Genomic DNA, 20,442 nt, shown 5'->3' with positions numbered 1-20,442 from the left:
TTGTGCATTGGATTGTGAGAACAATATAGAGTCTTGACAAACAATATCTGTCTCTGTACAATAAACACACTGGGACACTATAGGACCAAGTAAGCAGAAAAGCCCCCTCATGCTGGAAGGCCACAAATCACTATGTCACTTTGCTACTTTTCTTGTGCATATTGAAAACAGAAGAAATAATATTGAGTGTTACTATTTACTCATCATGCTTATCTTTCAACAAATTAACCAAATACATTTTAATACCTAGTTAAATTCTGAAACACATAAAAATGCTGTCAAACTCAGTTGTTCAGTCAGACTTCAAACTGAGTGCAAGAAGCATGGTCCAAGCCACTTTATCTTCCACTTCTTATTAAATGTCATTGTAGTCAACTCATCTTCAACATCAGGAAAATTTGGGCAAACCTTGGGCTGTAATTCTAGAGCCCAAATGACAACCTACTTCATTTTGGGAGAAAAAAAAAGAGGGGTTTTGAATGCTACTGCCAGATAATACTGATAACAGATGCTAGCAAAATACAAGGTACAGCTGTTCAAGGTGTTGAAATCCCATCAGTACCTGGAAGAATAGTTGAGAGTATTTTCCCAGTTCTGTTGAAGGGAATTTTCCATTACTTCTTGATGTATTACCTCTTTGCAAAGCAAACACATTTCTTATTACCATGCAAGGATATTTGATACAATATTGGGGAAAACCCTGCACTGAAAAAATGTTACCCTTACAGGGCACCAGCTGTAGCCACTCCCCTTACAACTGGGGAAGTAATGAGTCTAAAACATCCCAGATATTTTAGTGACTATTGATGATTTGTGCTTATTAATCCCTCTACTGTAGGACAAATTGCTTAAAATCAAACTAGATAATTTTTGGAGAGGAAGATCTAGCTCTGAGGGCAGGTTGAAGTAAAACAACAGATTGCTACACTCTATTATTTTAACAAAGGAACTCAGTGTAGTGACAGGCCACAATCTGGCTTCTCAGCCTCTTTGTCTGAGCAGAGACGCCCTCAGGAGACCACCTTGCCCATGCAAAGCTGGGTAATAAAGGGGAGCTGCATTTCTCAGGCTGTTTTACAGTAATGCGGTTGTTTGGATTTTGTCACTGGATGAGGGACTGTGAATCTCTGTCCTTAAACTCACAATTCTGGCCTTTAGTGAAAATGGTCATTCATTCTGACCAGATAGACTGCCTGACACCTTCTTTTCTTTTTTTTTAATTTTTTTTTTAATTTTTTTTTCACTCCTTCTTTATTCGCTGCAGTCCCATGGCTTCCAGCTTCTCCCTGTTCATGCTTATAAGCAGGCAAAATAATCAGTCCAGCCACTAAGTAGCCACTGAGGACTCTTGTGGCTGCTTTTGGTCACACATATATCTTAGGAACATTAATTGCCATAACTGGGGTTTTTTGCTTCTTCTCTTATGATGCAATTTATAAGCAGCATCTTTTAATTTAATACACAGTGGTGTTTGCTAATGCTCCTGCATTTTCAGCTTCAGGAGCTGAAAACCGAGGCTCTGTCTGGCTCTGTCCTTATTGCTCTTCAGCCATACCTCGGCAGCTGAAATTGTGTGATACAATGGCATTTCCAAATACTTCGGATTGATCTTCATGATGTTGTCACCTACCACAGCCATTCCCAGCCATTTGTCTTGTGGGACAGTGTAGCAGCTCGGCCCTTGGGACACGCAGGTGTTGCCGCACAGGCTGTTCGGAGAGATGAGGGGAGGGCAGGCCTTGGGCAGACGCTGGAATGCGATGACACCCAGCTCCTGTTAGCAGAGTTCAAAAGGCCGGGCTGGGCGTCCCTGCCCCTCGGGTACCACACGTACACAGCATTCCTGGTCCCCGTTACGTGCCCGCTGTCAGCCCCGGTGAAGGGCTGCCTCCTCCCGGGGACACCTGGCAGCCTTTGTTTAGGCTGTGCGGATGGCGAGGAGCATTCTCTGCAGGCTAAAATGCCACACAGTAAGAATGATCCATCCGGGGAAGATGTATGCATTTTCACTCTTTCTCTCTTTCCCATTAAATCCCATTGCAGCAAAGGAGGAAACAATGCCGTTCATTAACAATGATGGCACCACTTTGCTCCTGAGACAGATTTGTGGTTAAGTAGTGTGTGTATTTGTCTGCTGTAAAAGAGGACATTGTTTTGCCAGAGCTAAGTCAGATTCTGAGGATCTATGCTTTTAAATGCCGTAGGACTGATATCTATTAGAGGGTGTGCCAGAATCTCCAGGGCACAGGCAGATAATGCTGTTTACAATCAGTCATCAAGATGTTATAAAAGACTCAGTGAAACAAGCAGGATGCAGAACTAGAGGAGTTGGCAGCAAGGCAAATATTTGGCCCTTCAGGCTTTCCAGTGCCAGCCAAATAGCATCATACTGTGAAGTTATCCTTCTTATCATTATCCCCCCAAAAAATCACCATGCTGCCTGGAACTTATATGTGAATTAGGCCAACATTCCAATAAATTCTGTGCTTATATGGAAATGATTATTCCAAACCTGTAGGTATATCTACAGGCAAATCAGGATCACAGTAAGCATTAAGGATTCACTGTCAACTAGACCTCTGTGTCCAGTTTACTCACAGTAACCTACAGCATTTTGTTAGTAAACAAAACGCCATAGAGCAAAACAAGAAACCAATTTTCTTTTTGTTTATGTGCCTTCTAGCCAATAGGTTAATATCAGAGATTAAAATATTAGGTGTAAGATTCATGGGCATACTTAGCTTTTCTGTCTGTCTGGTTGCTCAAAGTTTTATTGCTGTCTTCAAAATGATCCTGTAATTCCTAACTACACCACCCACAAAAAAATAGTAGTGTAAAGATAACGGTTTTCAGTGTGCATCAACCTTATCAGTTTCTTCACAGAATCATAGCATTGCTGAGGATATAAAGGGTCTCTAGAAATCATATTGTCCAAACTCGCCCCTGCTCAAAGTGGAATAAACTAGATCAAGTTGTTCTGTTCAGCAGGTTGATGCTCTATCATATCAAATTTTCACTCTCTCCAAGTATGGGGACCCCCAACAACCTCTCCTGCCAGCTTGTTGCAGTATTTGACTATACTCACAGTAAAAGGCGTTTTATTCTTGGTATTTTCCGTGTGTTCAAATGGAATTTCCTACATTGCAACTTGTGACCTTGACTCTTGTCCTGTCACTGGACACCAGTGAAAAGTCTCTCTCTATCTTCTTTTGTCCTCTCCCAGGTCAGGTATCTGTACACATTGACCTAAACTGAGGCTGAGAGTTCCAGCTCTCTCAGCCTCTCCTCTTACAGAAGATGCACCAGTCCCGTAAATATCTTCATGGCCATTTGCTGCACTTTTTCAGAAGCTCCATATCTTTCTTGCACTGCGGAGTCAACAAAAGATGCAGCACTCTAGAACTGCCCTCACTGGTGCTGAGTTGAAAAAGAGGATCACCCTCTTTTGACCTGCTGTCATTGCTTAATGCAGCAGAAGGCACTATTGTCCTTCTCTGCCACAAGATCCCACTGCTGGCTCATGTTCAACTTGGTGTCCACCAGGACACCCAGGTCCTTTTCTGGAAAGCTCCTTTACAGATGGTCGGCCTTCACCCCTGCACTGCAAGGGGTTGTTCTTCCTCAGGTGCAGCACTTTCCACTTCTCCTTGTTGAATATCAGGAGGTTCTTGTTAGTCCATTTCTCCAGCATTTCTCTCAGCACCCCTCTGAATGTCAGCACAACTGCCTTGAGTATCAATCAGTACTCATAGTTTTGCATCATCTACAAAACTGCCGAGGCCATGCTCTGTGCCATTGTCTAGGTCATTTATGAAGGTGCTAAACTCTGTCAGTCTCACAACCAGCCCCAGTCACCACTAGTTACTGACTTCCAGCTGAACTTCATTTCCCTGCTCATAACCCATTGTGCCTGGTGCTTCAGACAGTTTTCAGACACTGGTTGTGGTGTTTTTCCTTTGTCAACAGGATGGTAGCCTTCCCTTGACAAGCTGCTAGATTTATTTGACTGCACCATCAGAATGGGATGGATACTAGTTAAAGCTTAGCTCAGTATTTTCATTTAAACAAGGGGCAATCTGACCCTGCAAATATGAAGCTCTCTGAGATTTTCAGGGCTACAAATTATATGGTTCATTTTCCAGTATTTTGGATGACTTGTTCCCATGGAAGTCCCTTAAAGTAATGTCTACTACTTGAAAAAAAGTAGTAGGACAAGCAGTGTGCTTATAAGGTCATGACATCATCACTGCCAATGCCAGACTTTCAGTCCATCTAGAGGCACAAAAAAAGGACAGTCAAAAGTAATGTTTAAGCCACATCAAGTCTTGAAAGTGCACACGAAAAACAAGCCCCAGAGAGTCTGTCTGGTTGGTGAATTCCTTCTGACTGGAAGTGATGAAATACATGGCATTTAATAAGGATTGTCTTTGATTAATGCTGGTATGAGGATCTGAGTGCAATAGTTAACTGTCAAACCAAAACCATCTATCAGCCCAGGTATGGAATGATCCCACTTCTTTTGCCTAATTTTAGATGTTGCCTGGAATATAATTAGCCTATTGGAAATTTGGGAAAAACCCAAACAGAAAAGATGGCAGTAAACAGAAAGATTTGGTCCAAGTTTTTGGAGGTAACATCAACAATAAATTTTTGTCCATATTTGGGATCATCCTGGATGACACCATAGAAAGATAAATGATACAGGTATTCTGCTAAAGGGTCTTGAAACATATTTTCAGCAGTTTTCATGAATCTTAAATACAAGGTATCAAACTCTCCAGGAAACTAAAATAAAGTAGGATATTTGACTTCTTGCTTGGCAGTGTTTGCTTCAAAGGCTGCACAGGATGAGGGTGTTGACTGTCTCTCCCTTTCTTCTTCCTCTCTTTTCTCCCTTCCTTCTGTATCTTTTTCTAGGTATCCATTTACTGCACTTTGGCTTCACTCTTTTTCACACTGATTCTTTGTGCCTGGAATCTGAGTATGGTATCTGCCATGGAGCTGAGTATGCCATGACAGTCAGTTCTCTGATCTTCATTTCTCAGTCTTTTAGAGTATTATGAAAAGCAGTGATTGATAAAACAGTTGTGTGTTTGTGATTGTGGAGCCAACACTCATCAAGGGACTTGGGTGACAGCACTAGATGCCAATGAAGGGCTTACATTTCCATGATAACTTTGTCCTTCTTTGCTCCCCTCTGCTCCTCTACAGAAGCAGGGGCCTCTCAGAAGAGACAGTGGGCAGGCAAATAAAATGAATTCAAACCATCCAGGCAGCCAACCCCTTGTTTGAGACAACCACTTGATTAAGTGAGAGATTGTCCTTTAAATACATTTTCCAGACAGTTTCCTGGGCTAGAATGGGCAGGAAGATCAGAGAAGGGTGCTGTAGTCAGAGTGCTGTGCTGAGCAATTTCATGGAGGTGAAAGTGGAAGGTGAAATCTAGCTTATTCCCCTAGGGTCTGAGACCTGATGGGAATCTTGTTAGTAATCATGATGAGCCTACATGTGGAGCTGGTGCCACATGGCTATCTGTTTCCTGGGGTTCCTCAGCATTTCTTCCCAGTGGTTCCTCTCTGTGCCTGTGACGTGTAAGCCCAGACTGCACTTGCCAAGCACATGGCTCTGGCCAGCTCCATCCTGACTCAGCATTTCCAGCTCCACGCTGGAGGCACGCAGGAGCTCATGAGGCACCTCAAACATGATCATCTCATTCCACACAGGGTTGATCTTGTGTTTTGCACGTTTGGTCTGCTTCTTCTTCAGCTTCAGTGACTGATGTCTCAGTGTCACCTTGACAGAAACATCTGTATAGGAAGGGCAGAGAGACACCATGTTAATGAGCATGCAACAAATAGACTAGACTAGACTAGAATAGGCTGAGTTGGAAGGGACCCATCAGGATCATAGAGTCCAACTCCTGGCCCTGCACAGGACACCCCAAAAATCACACCATGTGCTCCTGAGGGTTGTCCAAACACTTTTCAAACTCCATCAGGCTGGTGCTGCGACCAACCTAAATCTCCTTTGACTCAGCTTCATGCTGTGTCCTCAGGTCCTGTCCCTGCCCATGGGAGAGAAGAGATCAGTGCTTGCCCTTTTGCTTCCCCTTGTGAGGATATTGAAGACCACAATGGGGTTTCCCCTCAGTGTCTTCTCCAGGCTGAACAGAGCAAGTTACCTCAGCCATACTTCATAAGGCTTCCCCTCCAGGCCCTTCTCCATCCTCATGGCCCTCCTTTGGAGACTCTCTAATATCTTAATGGTTTTTTATATTGTGATGCCTGAATCTGCACCCAGAAATGCAAGAGAATTTACTCTGGTGACATCAAACTGAGAGAGCACAGAATAAATATTGATCAAGAGGCACTTGTTTTTTGCTTTTTAGAAATTATTCAAATCTCTTTGGCTTTCTAAGCCAGACATCTATTTTATTTTTTCCTGCCAAACTTCACCCTTCCGACTTTCTTCCTAGATTTACATAATAGCAGAAGCAACAGTATCTATTTTCTTGCTATAACACTCACCACTGCCAAGTAGATCTTTCAGCTGCTTGGAATGGAGATTTTTAGCCTTAATAATCACCACCAGCAGGCGATTAGCTGCTGGCAGGTAGCTAATAGAGAGCAGAACCTCCCCATGGCCCGTGGATGGCTCCTGGAAATGGAAACATAGAAAGAGTTAATTTTTTCCATAGTCTTGGCCAGAACATTAGGAAAACAACAGTAGAAGACTGATGGGTGGAAGGCTATGGACCAACTAAGTTGTGTCTCTGTCTTTGTACAGGAGATTTTTCCAGTTACACTGGAGGAGAATAAACCTGGCAAAGATGCCTGAGAGGCTCCTCCACTCATAAGGCTCCGATAATGTGAGTTACTGAATCCTTATGTCACTGGAAAGTAACTGCTTCCTGACATCAACTTTTAGTGGAATATTTAGTCAGAAGAAGATTTGGGGCTGACATATAATGCAAATAGTCAGAAATTCCTATTTTGAGAGATCACCTAACTGCCCTGTATTTATGTCCACTACCCCCTTTACTGCTTTTCATAATTCACTTCTGGTTTCAGGTGCTCCGTTTCCCAGAAGGCTCTGACTGGACTCAGCCTCCAGTCTACACTGCCCAGCAGGAGTGTAGAGCTCACAGGGAAAGCAGAGGTGGTGCTTGGGGCTGAGTCTGATCTTGAGCTGGAGCTACACCTTCTCTGACACCCTGTCTGGTATGAGAAAATACCCAGCCAAACTGAAATCCTCCACGAGCTGGGCACAGTACATAACTCTTCCTTCCTACCTGCCTTCCATCAGGATTGTGAGCAGCTCTCCCTGCTTCCCCTGTAGGAGACTCCCTTTCCCTTTCCCTTTCCCTTTCCCTTTCTCTTTCCCTTTCCCTTTCCCTTTCCCTTTCCCTTTCCCTTTCCCTTTCCCTTTCCCCTTACTTCCATTTGCCCTGAACAAGCAGCCCTTGGAGGAAAAGCCTAGGAAAACAGTCACACTACCACTGCTCTCCTGGAAGAGAGAAATGCCATTTCCTTCTTGGGAGCCAGCAAGGAAGGAGAGAAATCCCTCTCCATTGTCTGCAGAGCTGACAGCCCATGGCAAGGAACAAAAGCAGAGTAGTTATTCTCTCAGTGAGTGGGAGCTTGTGACAGAAATCTGGTTTAGTGTGAGGTTAATGACCTAGAAGAGTCCCAGAAAGCCAATGCCTATTCAACAGACTTATTCTGGGCTCCTTAGCATGTTCTACATCCTCGAGGATAGACAGTCCTTCTCCAGGCTATTTCTGAGCTCTGCAGTGTCGCTACTAAGTGAGCCATAAATATTTCAAATTAAGTTTTCAACCAGCTACTCAAAACAGGCAAGGACAGGCCCTTGTATGCTCTCCGTGAGCTGACTGACTCTCCAGAAAACATGACTGTCATCACTGTCTGGTTCCAATGACTAATTTGTCCTGCACAAATCAGGTGGAAGGCCATTAGCAAGGAAGCCTGAAATTCAATCCCAAGTCAGCCCAAGTAAATCTTTTTTTCATCCACTCAGGTAGCAATGACGGGTTTGTATGCACTTTACTTATATGAATCTTGTCTTAAATTGAAGTGGGCCTTAGAAAAGCCCACACATAAAAAGAAGCTGTTTCAAATGCCTGTATGCCCACTACAAAAGAATTGTACACTGAGGGACAAACCCAAACACCACCTCAATGCAAACCCAGAGTTTAGGCATGTCATAAGCTGTTTTTGTTTATTTACCCCACTACCTCTCAGCAGGTCCCATTCTATAGCTCTTGGCTAGAATTTGGTTCCTGTAGCTCCGGACACAGAGGGATGCAGTGGAGGTTGGGAGGGGGTGGGGCTGTAGACGTGCACACATGCACAAACACACACATTGTACTCAGATCACATTTTGTACTTATGACTTTCTAGCTCCTAGCGGGCTGATCAAGTGTTTGACCAGCCTGTACCTACATGAAAACAAACCCTCCAATGATTGGTCTCTGCTGGAGTTTTGCATGAGCAGACCAAACCAGAGGTACTTTTCCTTCCCCTTCTGGGCTTTGTTTTCTTTATTTCTTTTTTCCCATTAAATCTATAACCTACATTTTGTGCTGAAACCCTGCAAATTCATACAACCATCAGAGCTTCAGTCTTTCTTTCTATTCAATATGAATAAAAAGCAACAAGGGGTCATCAATGAATTACGTGCAGGGCACCACGAAATCACAAAAGGGAAGTTGCTATGCAAGGACACACTATCATCAACCCACTATCATCACTGTCATTAGCAAAGCAGTGGGAGGGAAGGAAGACAAGATAAGGATATCAGTCTACAGTATCTATGCTTTGCATTGCTCACAGGGCTCAATGAATTCCTGAATGCTAATTGCATTACCTGCTTAGCTGTAAGCTCAGCTCTGGGCTCCTTCCCTTGTGTGTGGGAGAATTACTGGGAAGGTAAGAACGAAATTTCTGCCCTTCCTGGCATTTCAAGGAAATGTCACACTTTCGACAAAGCTCAGTAACTTTGTTCCTGGATGAATGCTGTCAAAAATAGCTCCTCTTTTTTGATCAGCCCTTCCTCACTCCCTCCCTCTCTGGTTCTCAATGAATGATTCAGGATCTGTATACATAAGCTATCTGTGCAATGGTTGGCTCTCTCAGGTCCCAGATGACGCAAATTCAGCTTTCACTGCACATCCTCAGCTCAAACTGGGGCACTGTTCAGCAGTACTGCTGGTGTTAACCTTGTGCTGTCAGCCTGGAGAAGAAATGAACGCTATCCTGTTTCTGTGTGTGGTTGTGAAGCTGGACCAAGGCAGAATTCCCTGTATATCAGGACTCCTCAGGTGCACTGGAGTAACAACTTATCATTGCTGTGAACAGGCTGTTCCTTGGGCATTGCTAAAAAAGCAGATGCTTCAGTATGGGGGGAGAGGGGAAGAGTTACAGGTATTAGACAAATACTGAGTCTTGTGCTTGAAGTTTATTTAACTCATTCAGACCATCCATTTGTTTCTGCTGTCCCTGTCCCTGACAAATGGTTGGTTTTGGGTTGTTTTTTTTGGTGGTTTTGTTTGTTTGTTTGTTTGTTTGTTTGTTTGTTTAGTGTGGACAGTCCTGCTAGTATTCAAGTGGTTATCAGATAAATCAGCACATGGGAAATCAGAAATGCTAACTCTGTACTCTGTCTGTGGCCAGCTCAGACACAGTGGAGAGCCCTCACCCCTGATGGTGACAGGCAATAATTTGTTTCATCATGCTTTGTGACAGTGCTGGTGGTGTTTTGCATTGCTCAGCCATACCACAGCAGACTACAAGTACCACTTGTTGTGATCAATGAGCAGCAGCAGCATCCTGCTGCCATGTTAAGTGAATTGCTGCCGCTAGAAGAACAACCTCATGCATGGTAGGGAAAAGGCTCCTGAGGAAATGTGCAAGAAATTAGTGCACATGAAGCACCCCCTGTACCCACTTCAAGAACTGTTGGAATTCTTCTCTCCATTTTTCCTGTCTGTGCAGCTAGCAAGATGTGGATAAGGAAGGAAAGGAAGATTTTGATGTTAAAGGAAACCAACATAATGCAATGAATGATATTTTGACATCTCCTGGAACAAATAGCAGTGGATTGTTTCCAGTAAGTATAAATCTCCTTCAGTCCAGCACTCCAGTCCCAACAATGTATTTCACTGCTAGCTTGAGGCTCCCCAGGGTGCCACCATATGCCCTACCACACCCAGCTTTGCAGAGTCGCTTCATCAGGCTCTATGGACACTGATATTTCAGCTTTTGCCACTCTGGTCCTGTGTCACTAATTCTCAGAAGCTCACACACCTTTTTCTAGACATAGCATTTGAATTACAGATGCTAGTGTCAGATTGTCATGTAATTGAGGAGGAGTTGAGGGAGTTGTGACACATTAAGGGCTGGGAGCAATAGACAGAAGGGCTTCTGATATGATGAGCTACAGACCAGCACAGATCTGTGCTGAGTGATCTCTGCAGTCACACATCACCCCTCTAAAGCTGCTCCAAACAAACAAAGCCACCCACCCACATGCAGCTCTCTAGGAAAAGGGCTTCTCTTGTCCAAACTCCTAATCATTAGGGTTTCTGAGGTAAAGACACAGACTGAGTCCATACCTTCTCTGGGCTCTTTAGCCTTTCCCACTGGGCCTTCCCAAAGGATTCCTCCATTTCAGCAAGGTTCAGTTTGAGTTCCCCCACAATGCTGTGCCTGGAGAACTTGTCACAGTTCCTCAGGGTGAGAGTCAGTGTCGCTCCTGGCATCTCCTCCTCTGTTAATGGGAATCGCAGCACTTCCTCCCAAAGGGTGTGAAGTACCTTCTTCTTCAGCTCTGTCTGGGCCTCAGCAATACCAGACTTGCTCTCCAGTGTGCCCAGTATGTAGCAATGGCAGCCAGCATCTTGGTCTCCACTCATTCTGCCATGCATAGCTGGAAAAGATGGATGTTAAGGACCTCTCACAAAAGACAGCCCTGAAATATCTATGGCTAAATTGCTTGTTTCATGAGAGCCAGAAAATAAAACAGCTACATAGACATTGACCCCTGTTCCTGCCTGCATGGGGGCAGATTAAGCTGTGAGCCCGTGCTGTGGTGTTTTCCTCAGGCTGCACAATGTCCTTGTGCCACTGCAGAAGGATGCTGCCGGTGTTTGGGAGAGCAACAGCTGATTTCAGGGAAACACATTCTGTTGAAAGATGCAGAGCAGTACTGAAATGAGGCAGCATGAAACAGGGATTGGCAGTTCTCATTTACTTTTACCTTGGCACACAAAAAAGGCTTCTTAAAATGACTTTAAAAGCAAGAAGGTCAGTCACAGACATCAGAGATGGGATAGAGCTCCCCTTGGCACACCTTCATCCCTCCAGGCCAATGTGGGATATGTCTAAGGGTTATTGCATTCTGCTGGTCCAACCTCTGGTAAATGAATCCATCAGAAGCCATCCCACAGCCCAAAAGACCTGTGTCAAGAGACATTCATCCCTAATTTTATATCCATTTTATGCTGAAAAGCCTAAAGTGAAAATGGCATTTCACACTCCTCTTCAGATGCATCAACAGGATTGCACTGCCTTCTCCGGCAGCAAGAGGAACACACTCTCCTCCAAGGGGTCATTGATTATCATGGCTTTGAGAGAAAAATTGTTGTCCTTGCTGCAGACAGCCCAAGGACAGCTGCTCCTGGACTGCCAGGACCTGTGGGTCACAGGGCTCTCCTGGCTTCTCAGGGAGTGGAACTGAGGAGCAGAGCCAGGTGCTGTGCACAGGAGTGCCAGGGTGGCAGACAGCCGGCGTGGGTGTCCATCCTGAAGGGAAACTGTGGGCTTGCTGCTGGCAGGAGGCCCACAGCAGTGGCTGCCATTCAGCACCCTTTCAATTCTCGCCTCAGAGGGTGTGATTCGATTAGGTTTCCACAGAGATCTACACTGTGCATGAATTATTCAGTCAGCTTATTTTACGCTCCCAGAGGAACTGATGATGCTCCAGCCCTGAGTGGAGAAGCTGTTACAGTTGTCAGAGAGTGACACAGAGCCTGGCTGCCTGGCCAGGCATTGCCAGAGGGACTTTTCTCAAAATAAGTCTGGTATATCCAGCTCAGGCTTTGACTTGACTTGAGGAAAAGGCAGTAGGGATCAGGTTGAAGAATGAAAGGTATAGAGAGGAAGGAGATAGTAACTCCATCCCTCTAGCCCCCACAAAAGGAAAAAAATAGAAATAATAGGTTGGTTTGTACCATGTCTGGGACTGGAGGAGCCCATCTTGGCTCCTGACAAAGCTGTGCAAACAGCTATTCCCAAGCTATGCGCCCTCTTCAAGCAGTGACAGGTATTCCTGTTCTGCAAGCCCAGAACCAGTGAAACATCCAGTGGTCCTGTTGGTCTTAAGATAGGAGGGGAACTGTCGCTAAGTGTAATCCCCAGGTGTGCTGCCCCGTTTAGGCTGGGAGATGTGTGTCCTTACCTTCCAGCAGGGCCACACGCAGCTCTGCCTGCTGTGGGTCGTACACCAGGGAGAAGTGCAGCTCGGGGGCTTGGCCACCGCTGGCTGCCCGCTCAGGCTTCAGGTGCTCTGTGACACACACATCCTTTACCACACCTGGAACTGACAAAACCCCTTTAGCAAGCAGCTCTTGCCCTTCCCGAGACAACAAACCTACCTTCTCTTGACATTTCTAAGTGTTTCACTATTTCTGAACTTTGTATGCAGGACTATAATTTAGTTTCCTTCTTCCTCCATCATCGTACCTCCTTTTACTCTATTTACTTGCGCTTTCAGCTCTTTGTACAGCATTTGGACAAGGCTTCTGCTCTCCACCACCTTGTGCCCTGTGATAGTTCACACACTTGCACTTTTACCTTACACCCAGGCCAAGGTGTCTAAATTACACTTGTTATTGTTATATTGTTTTATATATTTTTAACTGGCATCATTAAATTAAATCTTATGTTTTCTGCAGTGAGAATGTGAGTCTGTTCTTGAACTGCTATGCAACTCTGCATTAGGTCAGACCTCTCTAAACATTTTGGAGTTTTTTTTTTTAATTTTAACAATGAAGTCTTTGTCATGCAAAAGACATCAATTTCTATATCACCTGACCAGGTTGAAGGTGGTGAACTTTGGAATCCATAAGGATGCATAAGCTCCATGCATGATTTTGGAGCTGAGTATGTATTTCATACTGAAATGAAGCAAGTTGCAAGACTGAAAGAGAAGCCAGAGATTTTTGTCATCCAAATATGTTATCTGCAAGGTCGGTTCACAGAAAACAATAGTGGAACCAGCACACTTCCTCCTAAAAATCTCAGCCACAGTTCAGACCAGTTCATCGTGGCATCAAAAGGAGAACACAACAATTCTTGCTTAATTTTAGCAACACTTGAGCTATAAAATCAGGCAGAGCAGGAAGGAAACTTGTTTGTGCCATTAGCAGTGCAGAGAGGCTCTTACACCAACATTTATATAAAGCTTTAGCCTAAATGCAGCCATCATCTTTCATCCTTCCCACCCTATAATCTTTTCCTTGACACCTAAGGATGTGGCTCAGACAGTCTCTTCCTTCAATGCATCTGCTCCCCATGGTTCTTTCCTTTCCGTACTCACAAGCCTCAGCCTGGAGGGGCGAAGGGAGCAATTGTCCGTCCAGAAAGGCAAAAGTATAATTTCAAAAAATTTTAAAAAACCTTAAAAGAGCGCTCAATAAAAATAATGGCAGATGGCATTGTCTCTCTGGCAAATCTTCAGGAAGGTTTTATTAAAGTGGTAACCATAAGAGTAAATTATCCTGTTAAAAGATGGCTGTGAAATTAAAAATCAGTATGGAAGAAAACCAGACATGTTGCCAGATGCATATAATTAAGATTACATTTTCTCTCAAGCTCCAGAAATCTTATTTTTCAGGATTTGGAGTGTTACCCTTTGGGCTGTCTGGGAAACAGGAATTCTGTTTCGTAAAAATCTTTGACGTGTCAGCCTTCAGTTTCACTGCACATTACAGTAAGTGAAGAACATCTCACCAAACCATGGCAATAAAGGAGCACAAAAAATTAAAAGCCTTGACATCCGCTGTCCCTGACAAGGACAGTTGCTGGAGAGCTAGCATTTGACCTGGAGGAGATACTCTGCCTAATTGTGGCCAAATACTTCACGCATACTCTTGCTACTGTTCTCAGCACAACTACACTAAATTTCTACAAAATATTTACTATCAGGGAGGCAGATTCTTCAAAACAAAAAATGTTCAGGTTAAAAAAAAATTGCAACCGGATACAACTATAGCTTTGTTGTCAGAATGTCTTTATGAGCAGCTTCATGACTACCTTCTGCTAAACAAATGTATTGAAAACAAAACTCAGAGTGCTCATGATAAGAAAGCGAAAAGCATCCTATGTCTTCACTTCCATATTTATTTTTCTAACAACAATAACGTTATGCTTACAAGTATTTCAGATCTACACCCACTAAAACAACTGTTAGTTTGAAGACCAAAAGCTCCTACCGTTTTGAGGGAGAACAAACAGCTCTTCATTGACTTGTATCTTCATCCTATTCTCATCCAAAGCAGTGAGTTTTCCAGTAGCTGGTTCTTCTGTTGTCTTCAGAGAGTACTGTGTGTAGTTAACAATTTCAGGTGAAGTTACTTCTGGTTTGGGGCCATAAATGTTGGGAAACTTCAGAAGTGCTCGAGGCTGGACTGGCTCTGCAGTTTTCTTAACGTTGAACTGAAAATTAAAACCTTGTTTATTACTTTGCACTAATTACACTAATTCCTCCAATCCTCTGAACATTAGATGAGCTGGGACAGGAAAAAAACAGGGCCTCTGGTCAGTCCTACCATCATTTTTTGTTGTCTTGTAGAAGCCACTGCCTGTATGTCTGGAGACTTTCTTGCCACTGATATCTTCTACTTGCATACACTTGGCAGTGGTAGGGAGCTAATTAGGTCAGTGACTCCATCTTCTCAAGGCAGCCAGTGCACCAGTGTTTAGGAAGTCCACTATGCAACATAGCATTTTGTCTTGTCTAATTTTATGGGCTTTGAAAGAGAAATGGGCTGAGAAAGAAAGATGTCATTGTGTGTCATCCTCACCTAGCATTCAATTAAGTTTAGATATTATGTAAATTACACAGTGTGGGGCTATAAGTGAGATCCCTCTTATAGAGATGTGAGCCTCATCAGTCCTGAAATATCTATGAAATGTGAAGTTACTCATCCAAACTTTAAGTGCAGTTTTCCATTCTTCTAAAATTAATGCAAACCAACCAAGCAGAATACATGAGAAATCACTGGACAGCAGCTAGAAAACACAGGTTGCTTTTGTTGTGCAGAGGTGTTACATCCAGCACACACAGAGTGCCTGACGTGGTGGTCAACCTCTGCTGTCCTCTCTCCTGGAGCTGCTGTGTCAGGCTGCTGTCCTACCCCTCACTGGCCACACACCGGAGACTCCTGCCTGCACTGCTCTGTGCTGCCAGCACACAAAGCACTTCCTGTCGCCCTAAGTTTTCTTGCTTTCGAGTGTTTGAATCTCTGCAGTGGAGATTCTCACGCAGCTTTATGTAAACTATGTATATATTTAAAACTTATCTATTTTGTTTACATATTTGTCCTCTGGGAGGAGAAATATGATTGATGGTGTTGTTCACCAACAAGGTCAAAGAAGTGGCAACCTGTGTAGCCAGTCTTTTGCCTTCTAATCAAAGTATATATAAGATGGAATCAAAAAATTAAAATAGAGCTTTCCTGCCTGCCTCATCCTTTGTGTGTCCGAAATAGTGACACTTCCAGATCCTTTGGGATGAAAGCCACCACACAAATTTGAAGTATGGTTAGAACAGTCTTTTCTTCCTCTTGCTAAAAGCCAGGTATTTAGTCAGGAAATCCATCAGCACACAGCATCTAAGAACCCCATTGGGTCTAAATATTCCTCTTGTCTGTCTGCTCTGCAGAATTAGAGACGAGAGACATATGCAAGCGCAGTGGGACTAGCCTACCCCCTCTTCCAACTGCATCTGCCTCTATTTATTATTTTGCTGCCAGCTTTTTCCCGAGTGCTGTGTGCTAATCCAGTTATGTAGCAGTGCCCTATGGAAGTTCCCTTTGCAACTCAGCAGTTGTATCCTAAATAAAGACATGAGTTCATATAGGTCTGCAAAAATGCATGAAAGCAACTAAACCAAAAGGAGCAAGGAGGCTGAAAATGATCCTTCTGTGTCCCTGTCCAATGCCACTCAAAGCACCAGACTGTTGCCACTGCTGGATGTGTTTAGGAATCTTCTGAAGGCTTTGCAGAGACTTTGCAAATTTACAGCAGTTTCTCATTGTTTTGTAGATACATGTTTGTGTTTGAACTCTTCCTCCTCGTGTATGCAGGGCATGTCTGTGGGGAGCCTCTGTCTATAGCAAATACAAGCATCACTGTCATGGGAGACATGCCAAGTGAATAAAATGCAGACTTGCTACATCTTTCTTTTGTCATCTGTGTTTATCAGAATCAGTGGCCTCAACAGATTTCAATAATTAAATGTGTCCAACGCTGACTAGGACATACTGTGTACTAACGTAGTCAGAAAAAAAAGTCCCAACAGAACAATTTATAAACACAGAGATAATAAAATTTCACAAGCTCAGAACTCAAATAGAGATTAATTTCTTGAAGGTATAAAGACTGATTCTGAATCAGTGACAGCATAGGAGAATTCATGTTCCTGGCAAGAAAATTATTTTAATTGGAAAGAATTGCTAAACATATGGAATATGCAAACTAAGAACACTTTGCACATTTCTGTGACAGAATGTTCACTCGGCTGCTATAATATGTCCAGACTTCTTTAAAAAAAAACGCATAAAGCCAGTAACATTGGAAATAATACTTCAGTTAAAAAGTCTACAATGCTGGAAGAATGCAATCACTCCGGTAATAAAGATACATTTAGGGCAAGTTGAATAATTTTATCCCCTGTTGGTCAAATACTGGATTAAGTCATGGCAAAACTTGATGAATGTAGGCATATTGTAACTGAATAGCTGCTGGGTACTGGAGGCTTAACTGAACAATATGGAGACTTAGTGCTTATTTCAGTCCTGAAAGTAGGATAGCACCTCCATGGACAAGATCCAGGATAGATTAACACTTTCCTAAGATGTTTTGCAAAAGGCTGTATAAAAGAAAAAAAAAGCCCAGTCCAAGGATGGAGTTAAAATGAAGATTTGAGATGTTTCTGGGCTTGGAGATTACAACACCAAACTCTCATAGAAAGAGCCTGATGGTAAAGTTGTCTGTGGATTGTGTTGCTGCAGACAACAGCTAGAAAAATTGCTATGCAAAGTGGTATGGCTGTCAAAGTTACACATTTTTTATTCACGTTAACAGTAAACTTGGAAAAATCTCCACATCATTGTATATTCTTATATTACAGGTGTTAGCAAATCCTCCTTCTTGTAGGAAAGACAAGAAAGAAGCCTGAAAGGGACATGACTAAGGTATCAAACAGAATAGCAGGTGAAATTCATCCTAGGGAGATGCAAACAGGTACTAGGAGTTATTCACCATGCTCATGGAGGGAGGCTCAGAATTAGCAGCAATCTCTTGAGAAGTCCTAAACTCCATGCAGAACTTAATCCATGGTCAGTGGAGCCATCCTCCCACACCTCTACTCTCCCTTCTAGCAACCACAAGATCTGCTGATGCCATTCTCTGTATCTGCACCAGTTCTTACAATATTGTTTGTAGATTCGGTCATCTTTCCTCCGCATAAACAACAGGAACATGAGGATACTAAGAGCATCCTCTTTTCTACTAAGATTGTAAGAGTGGAAGCCAGAGAAAGGCTGAATATTTAACTACAAACATTACAGAGTTAAATTAGGACTCCTGCTATACTCTTTAAAAATACAAAAATAGTAATCAGCTCAAATAATTAAAAGGCAAACAAGGACTGTTATACAATGGAGCACAGGCCTTTGGAATGGGCTACTATGGCATAACACTTGGTTGAATGGCTAGGTGAAAGTGAAAAAGACACAAGCACATACAAATATCAGGAGCAACAGCCAATAGGTGATACTTTCAAGAGACTGACTTTCAGAACTATAGCTCATGCTAAAGACCACATTCAGCCGAGGAAATCATCAAACACTTCCCTTTGAAGAAGAGGTTCCCATTATTAAGTATATTAGAAGCATTCTATTATTCCCCTAGCTCCCTCTTTCACTGAGCTCAAGAGTAAATCAGACTGTTTGGATTCTAACAAAAATGAAAGAGCACACAGGGATGCCTGACACTATCCATACTCCACATTGCTTTTACAGTAAGTGAGAAAGAAATTCACAGTGTGATGAGATTGGTCAGTCATCACAACCTAGATTCTCACTTTCTCTTTGTTATGATTTCAATGCCTTGTTTTAACTTCACACATAATTAATCCCCTCAGTTAGAGGGGCAGAGGGAGGAGGAGGGGAGGTTTTCACAAGAAACCAGCTGTTGACAGGGAACTATCCTGCAGGAACTATGAGATATTGTGAATAGAATTAAATAGCTGCTATACGAGATCTCAGCAGGAGCCATCTCCTCTTCACAATGCTACATGCCACCTGGTAGAGTCCAGTCTTCTATTCTTAGGAAATTATTTCTTTTTTGATCTATCTTAACAACTAAGCAGCATTTCCAGTCCTCATCCCCTGTTTCTGCCATTAGCAGCTTTCTCTTTGGCTCCGTGGCAGCTGTCTCCTGCTCCGGTAATTCTGTGGTACCCAGCTCATCTCTGTTTTTCCCTCACTCCTCCTCCCACTGGCATGTTGTTATATCCTGAACACAGCAAGAAGATAAACAGGCAGCATAAATCACATGCTGAGTAGCCTAACAGGGAAGTTGCATTCCCACCCTCTGCATTTAAAGAAAAATCACAGAGTAAATTAGAGACTGTGTCTTACTTGCTGGACTGGCTGAAGCACACTGGGCTTAGTGTTTTCCGTCTCCTCCTCTTGGTCCTTTTCTGAGAGTCCTTTCCCAGGTTGCTTGCATTTGCAGAAGCAGGTGAGACCGCAGAGGGCAAGGATGCTAGTTGCAGTCCCTAAGGTAGCCCCCAGGGCTATAACTGGAGCAGACAAAACCATTGTCCTGTGCTGCACAGGAACAGAAAGCACAGAGACCCTGTGGCTCTTTCTACTCCCTGGGAGAGCAGCCCTCCCACATCCACTCCGATTTCTAGCCTGGCTTCATTCTCCTTGGAAGTCTGAAAGCAATTCTCTTGTGCAGCAGAGAAAAGGGACCAATCTAGACACACAGATAAATCATCCCACCTTTGCTAGGCAACAAGGCTACCTTTCTATCCTGCTGATGGAGTTGCTGCTCCAGGTCAGGGAGAGGAAATAGTAATTGTGGTGCCTGCAATCTCCATATAGCTGCAAACAGGCAGTTTTCATTGAAGCCTGTTCTCCAGCTCCACTGGGAAAAGTCTGATGTGTGATAGAGAGGAAAGACGTCAGCAGAAGGGGCTGGCCTTGTTAGCTAACTCACAGAAAGTGCATCCAAATGTTTGATCATCTCTCTAGCAATACTTCTCAGGGTTGGCTTGCTGATATGCTCAAGAGGTTGCATTTTTTTGTCTTAAGGCAAAGATAGTGACTGCCAAAAGCTGCTGGCCTGAGAAGCCGTGTTACAATAGCACTGCACAATAGCTCTGTAGTCAGAGTAAAGTCTCTGTATAAGTCAGGCAAAACTTTATCATCCTTCAGAGGCTGCAGAACAAACACAAGCAAGAATTAAAGACTGTCCCGTGCCTCTCCAGCTGCCACTCAAAGCACAGGGTCTGAACCTTTTGGAGCTGCTTTCTGCAGGATAAATGCAGAGCAGCACCTCTATTTAAAAAGAGAGCAGAAAAGCCTACCAAACAAGACACATCAGAGCATATGCTGCTTCCTCTGGAGAAAATGAGAAAGCAAACAACATATGCTAGATATTAGTCATACTGCTTACCACACTGGTGTCAGGCAGTGGGCTGCTGAGCACAGGAGAAGAACCTGCATGAATAGACTTGAAGAGCTAGATGTCCGTCCCAGTTTTCTCTTGAGCCAATGGAATGATTATCTTTCTCTGACTCATTTATTTTTGCCTTATTTCTCAGAATGCTCAGCTTGGGGAAGAGGATAATAACTGCCATCATTTGATATGTTTCTCATGGCATGTGACAACCCTTTTCCGGGTACTTCACAAGGGGAGTCTAGTGGCCAGAAGGTGATTATAATTCTGGTCACTATATCCCTCAGACAGAGTGCAAATAGTAAGCAAAATGCAAAATATTCCAAAAATACCCAGTTCTACTGATTCTACTAGGAGTTTGTAATTCTGTTTTGGAATATAGTTGATGCCCGTGGATTGGGAAAACAAATTAACTATGTACAGAAAATTGTTTAGAAATTCAGGGGGG

General features: G+C 43.4%; 2 protein-coding genes across 2 annotated transcripts in view; one reads left to right on the top strand and one right to left on the bottom strand.

Moving 5' to 3' along the window:
* The window catches only part of PRDM11 (PR/SET domain 11), a 95,532-nt gene that overhangs the window by 52,914 nt on the left and 22,176 nt on the right, over nt 1-20,442 (top strand). The window lies entirely within an intron of this gene.
* On the bottom strand, nt 5,425-19,176 carry SYT13 (synaptotagmin 13). The gene is made up of 6 exons (XM_083864247.1): nt 18,947-19,176; nt 14,513-14,735; nt 12,478-12,612; nt 10,634-10,947; nt 6,528-6,657; nt 5,425-5,807 (listed from the first exon to the last, which is right to left on the bottom strand). The coding sequence occupies exons 1-6, from the start codon at nt 19,127-19,129 to the stop codon at nt 5,503-5,505; spliced, it is 1,290 nt and encodes a 429-aa protein (XP_083720373.1). The 5' UTR covers nt 19,130-19,176; the 3' UTR covers nt 5,425-5,502.

Source organism: Zosterops lateralis (assembly GCF_965231275.1).
Source record: "Zosterops lateralis genome assembly, chromosome: 6".
NCBI classification, from domain to species: Eukaryota; Metazoa; Chordata; class Aves; order Passeriformes; family Zosteropidae; genus Zosterops; species Zosterops lateralis.
This window is presented reverse-complemented; position numbering and strand designations above follow the sequence as displayed.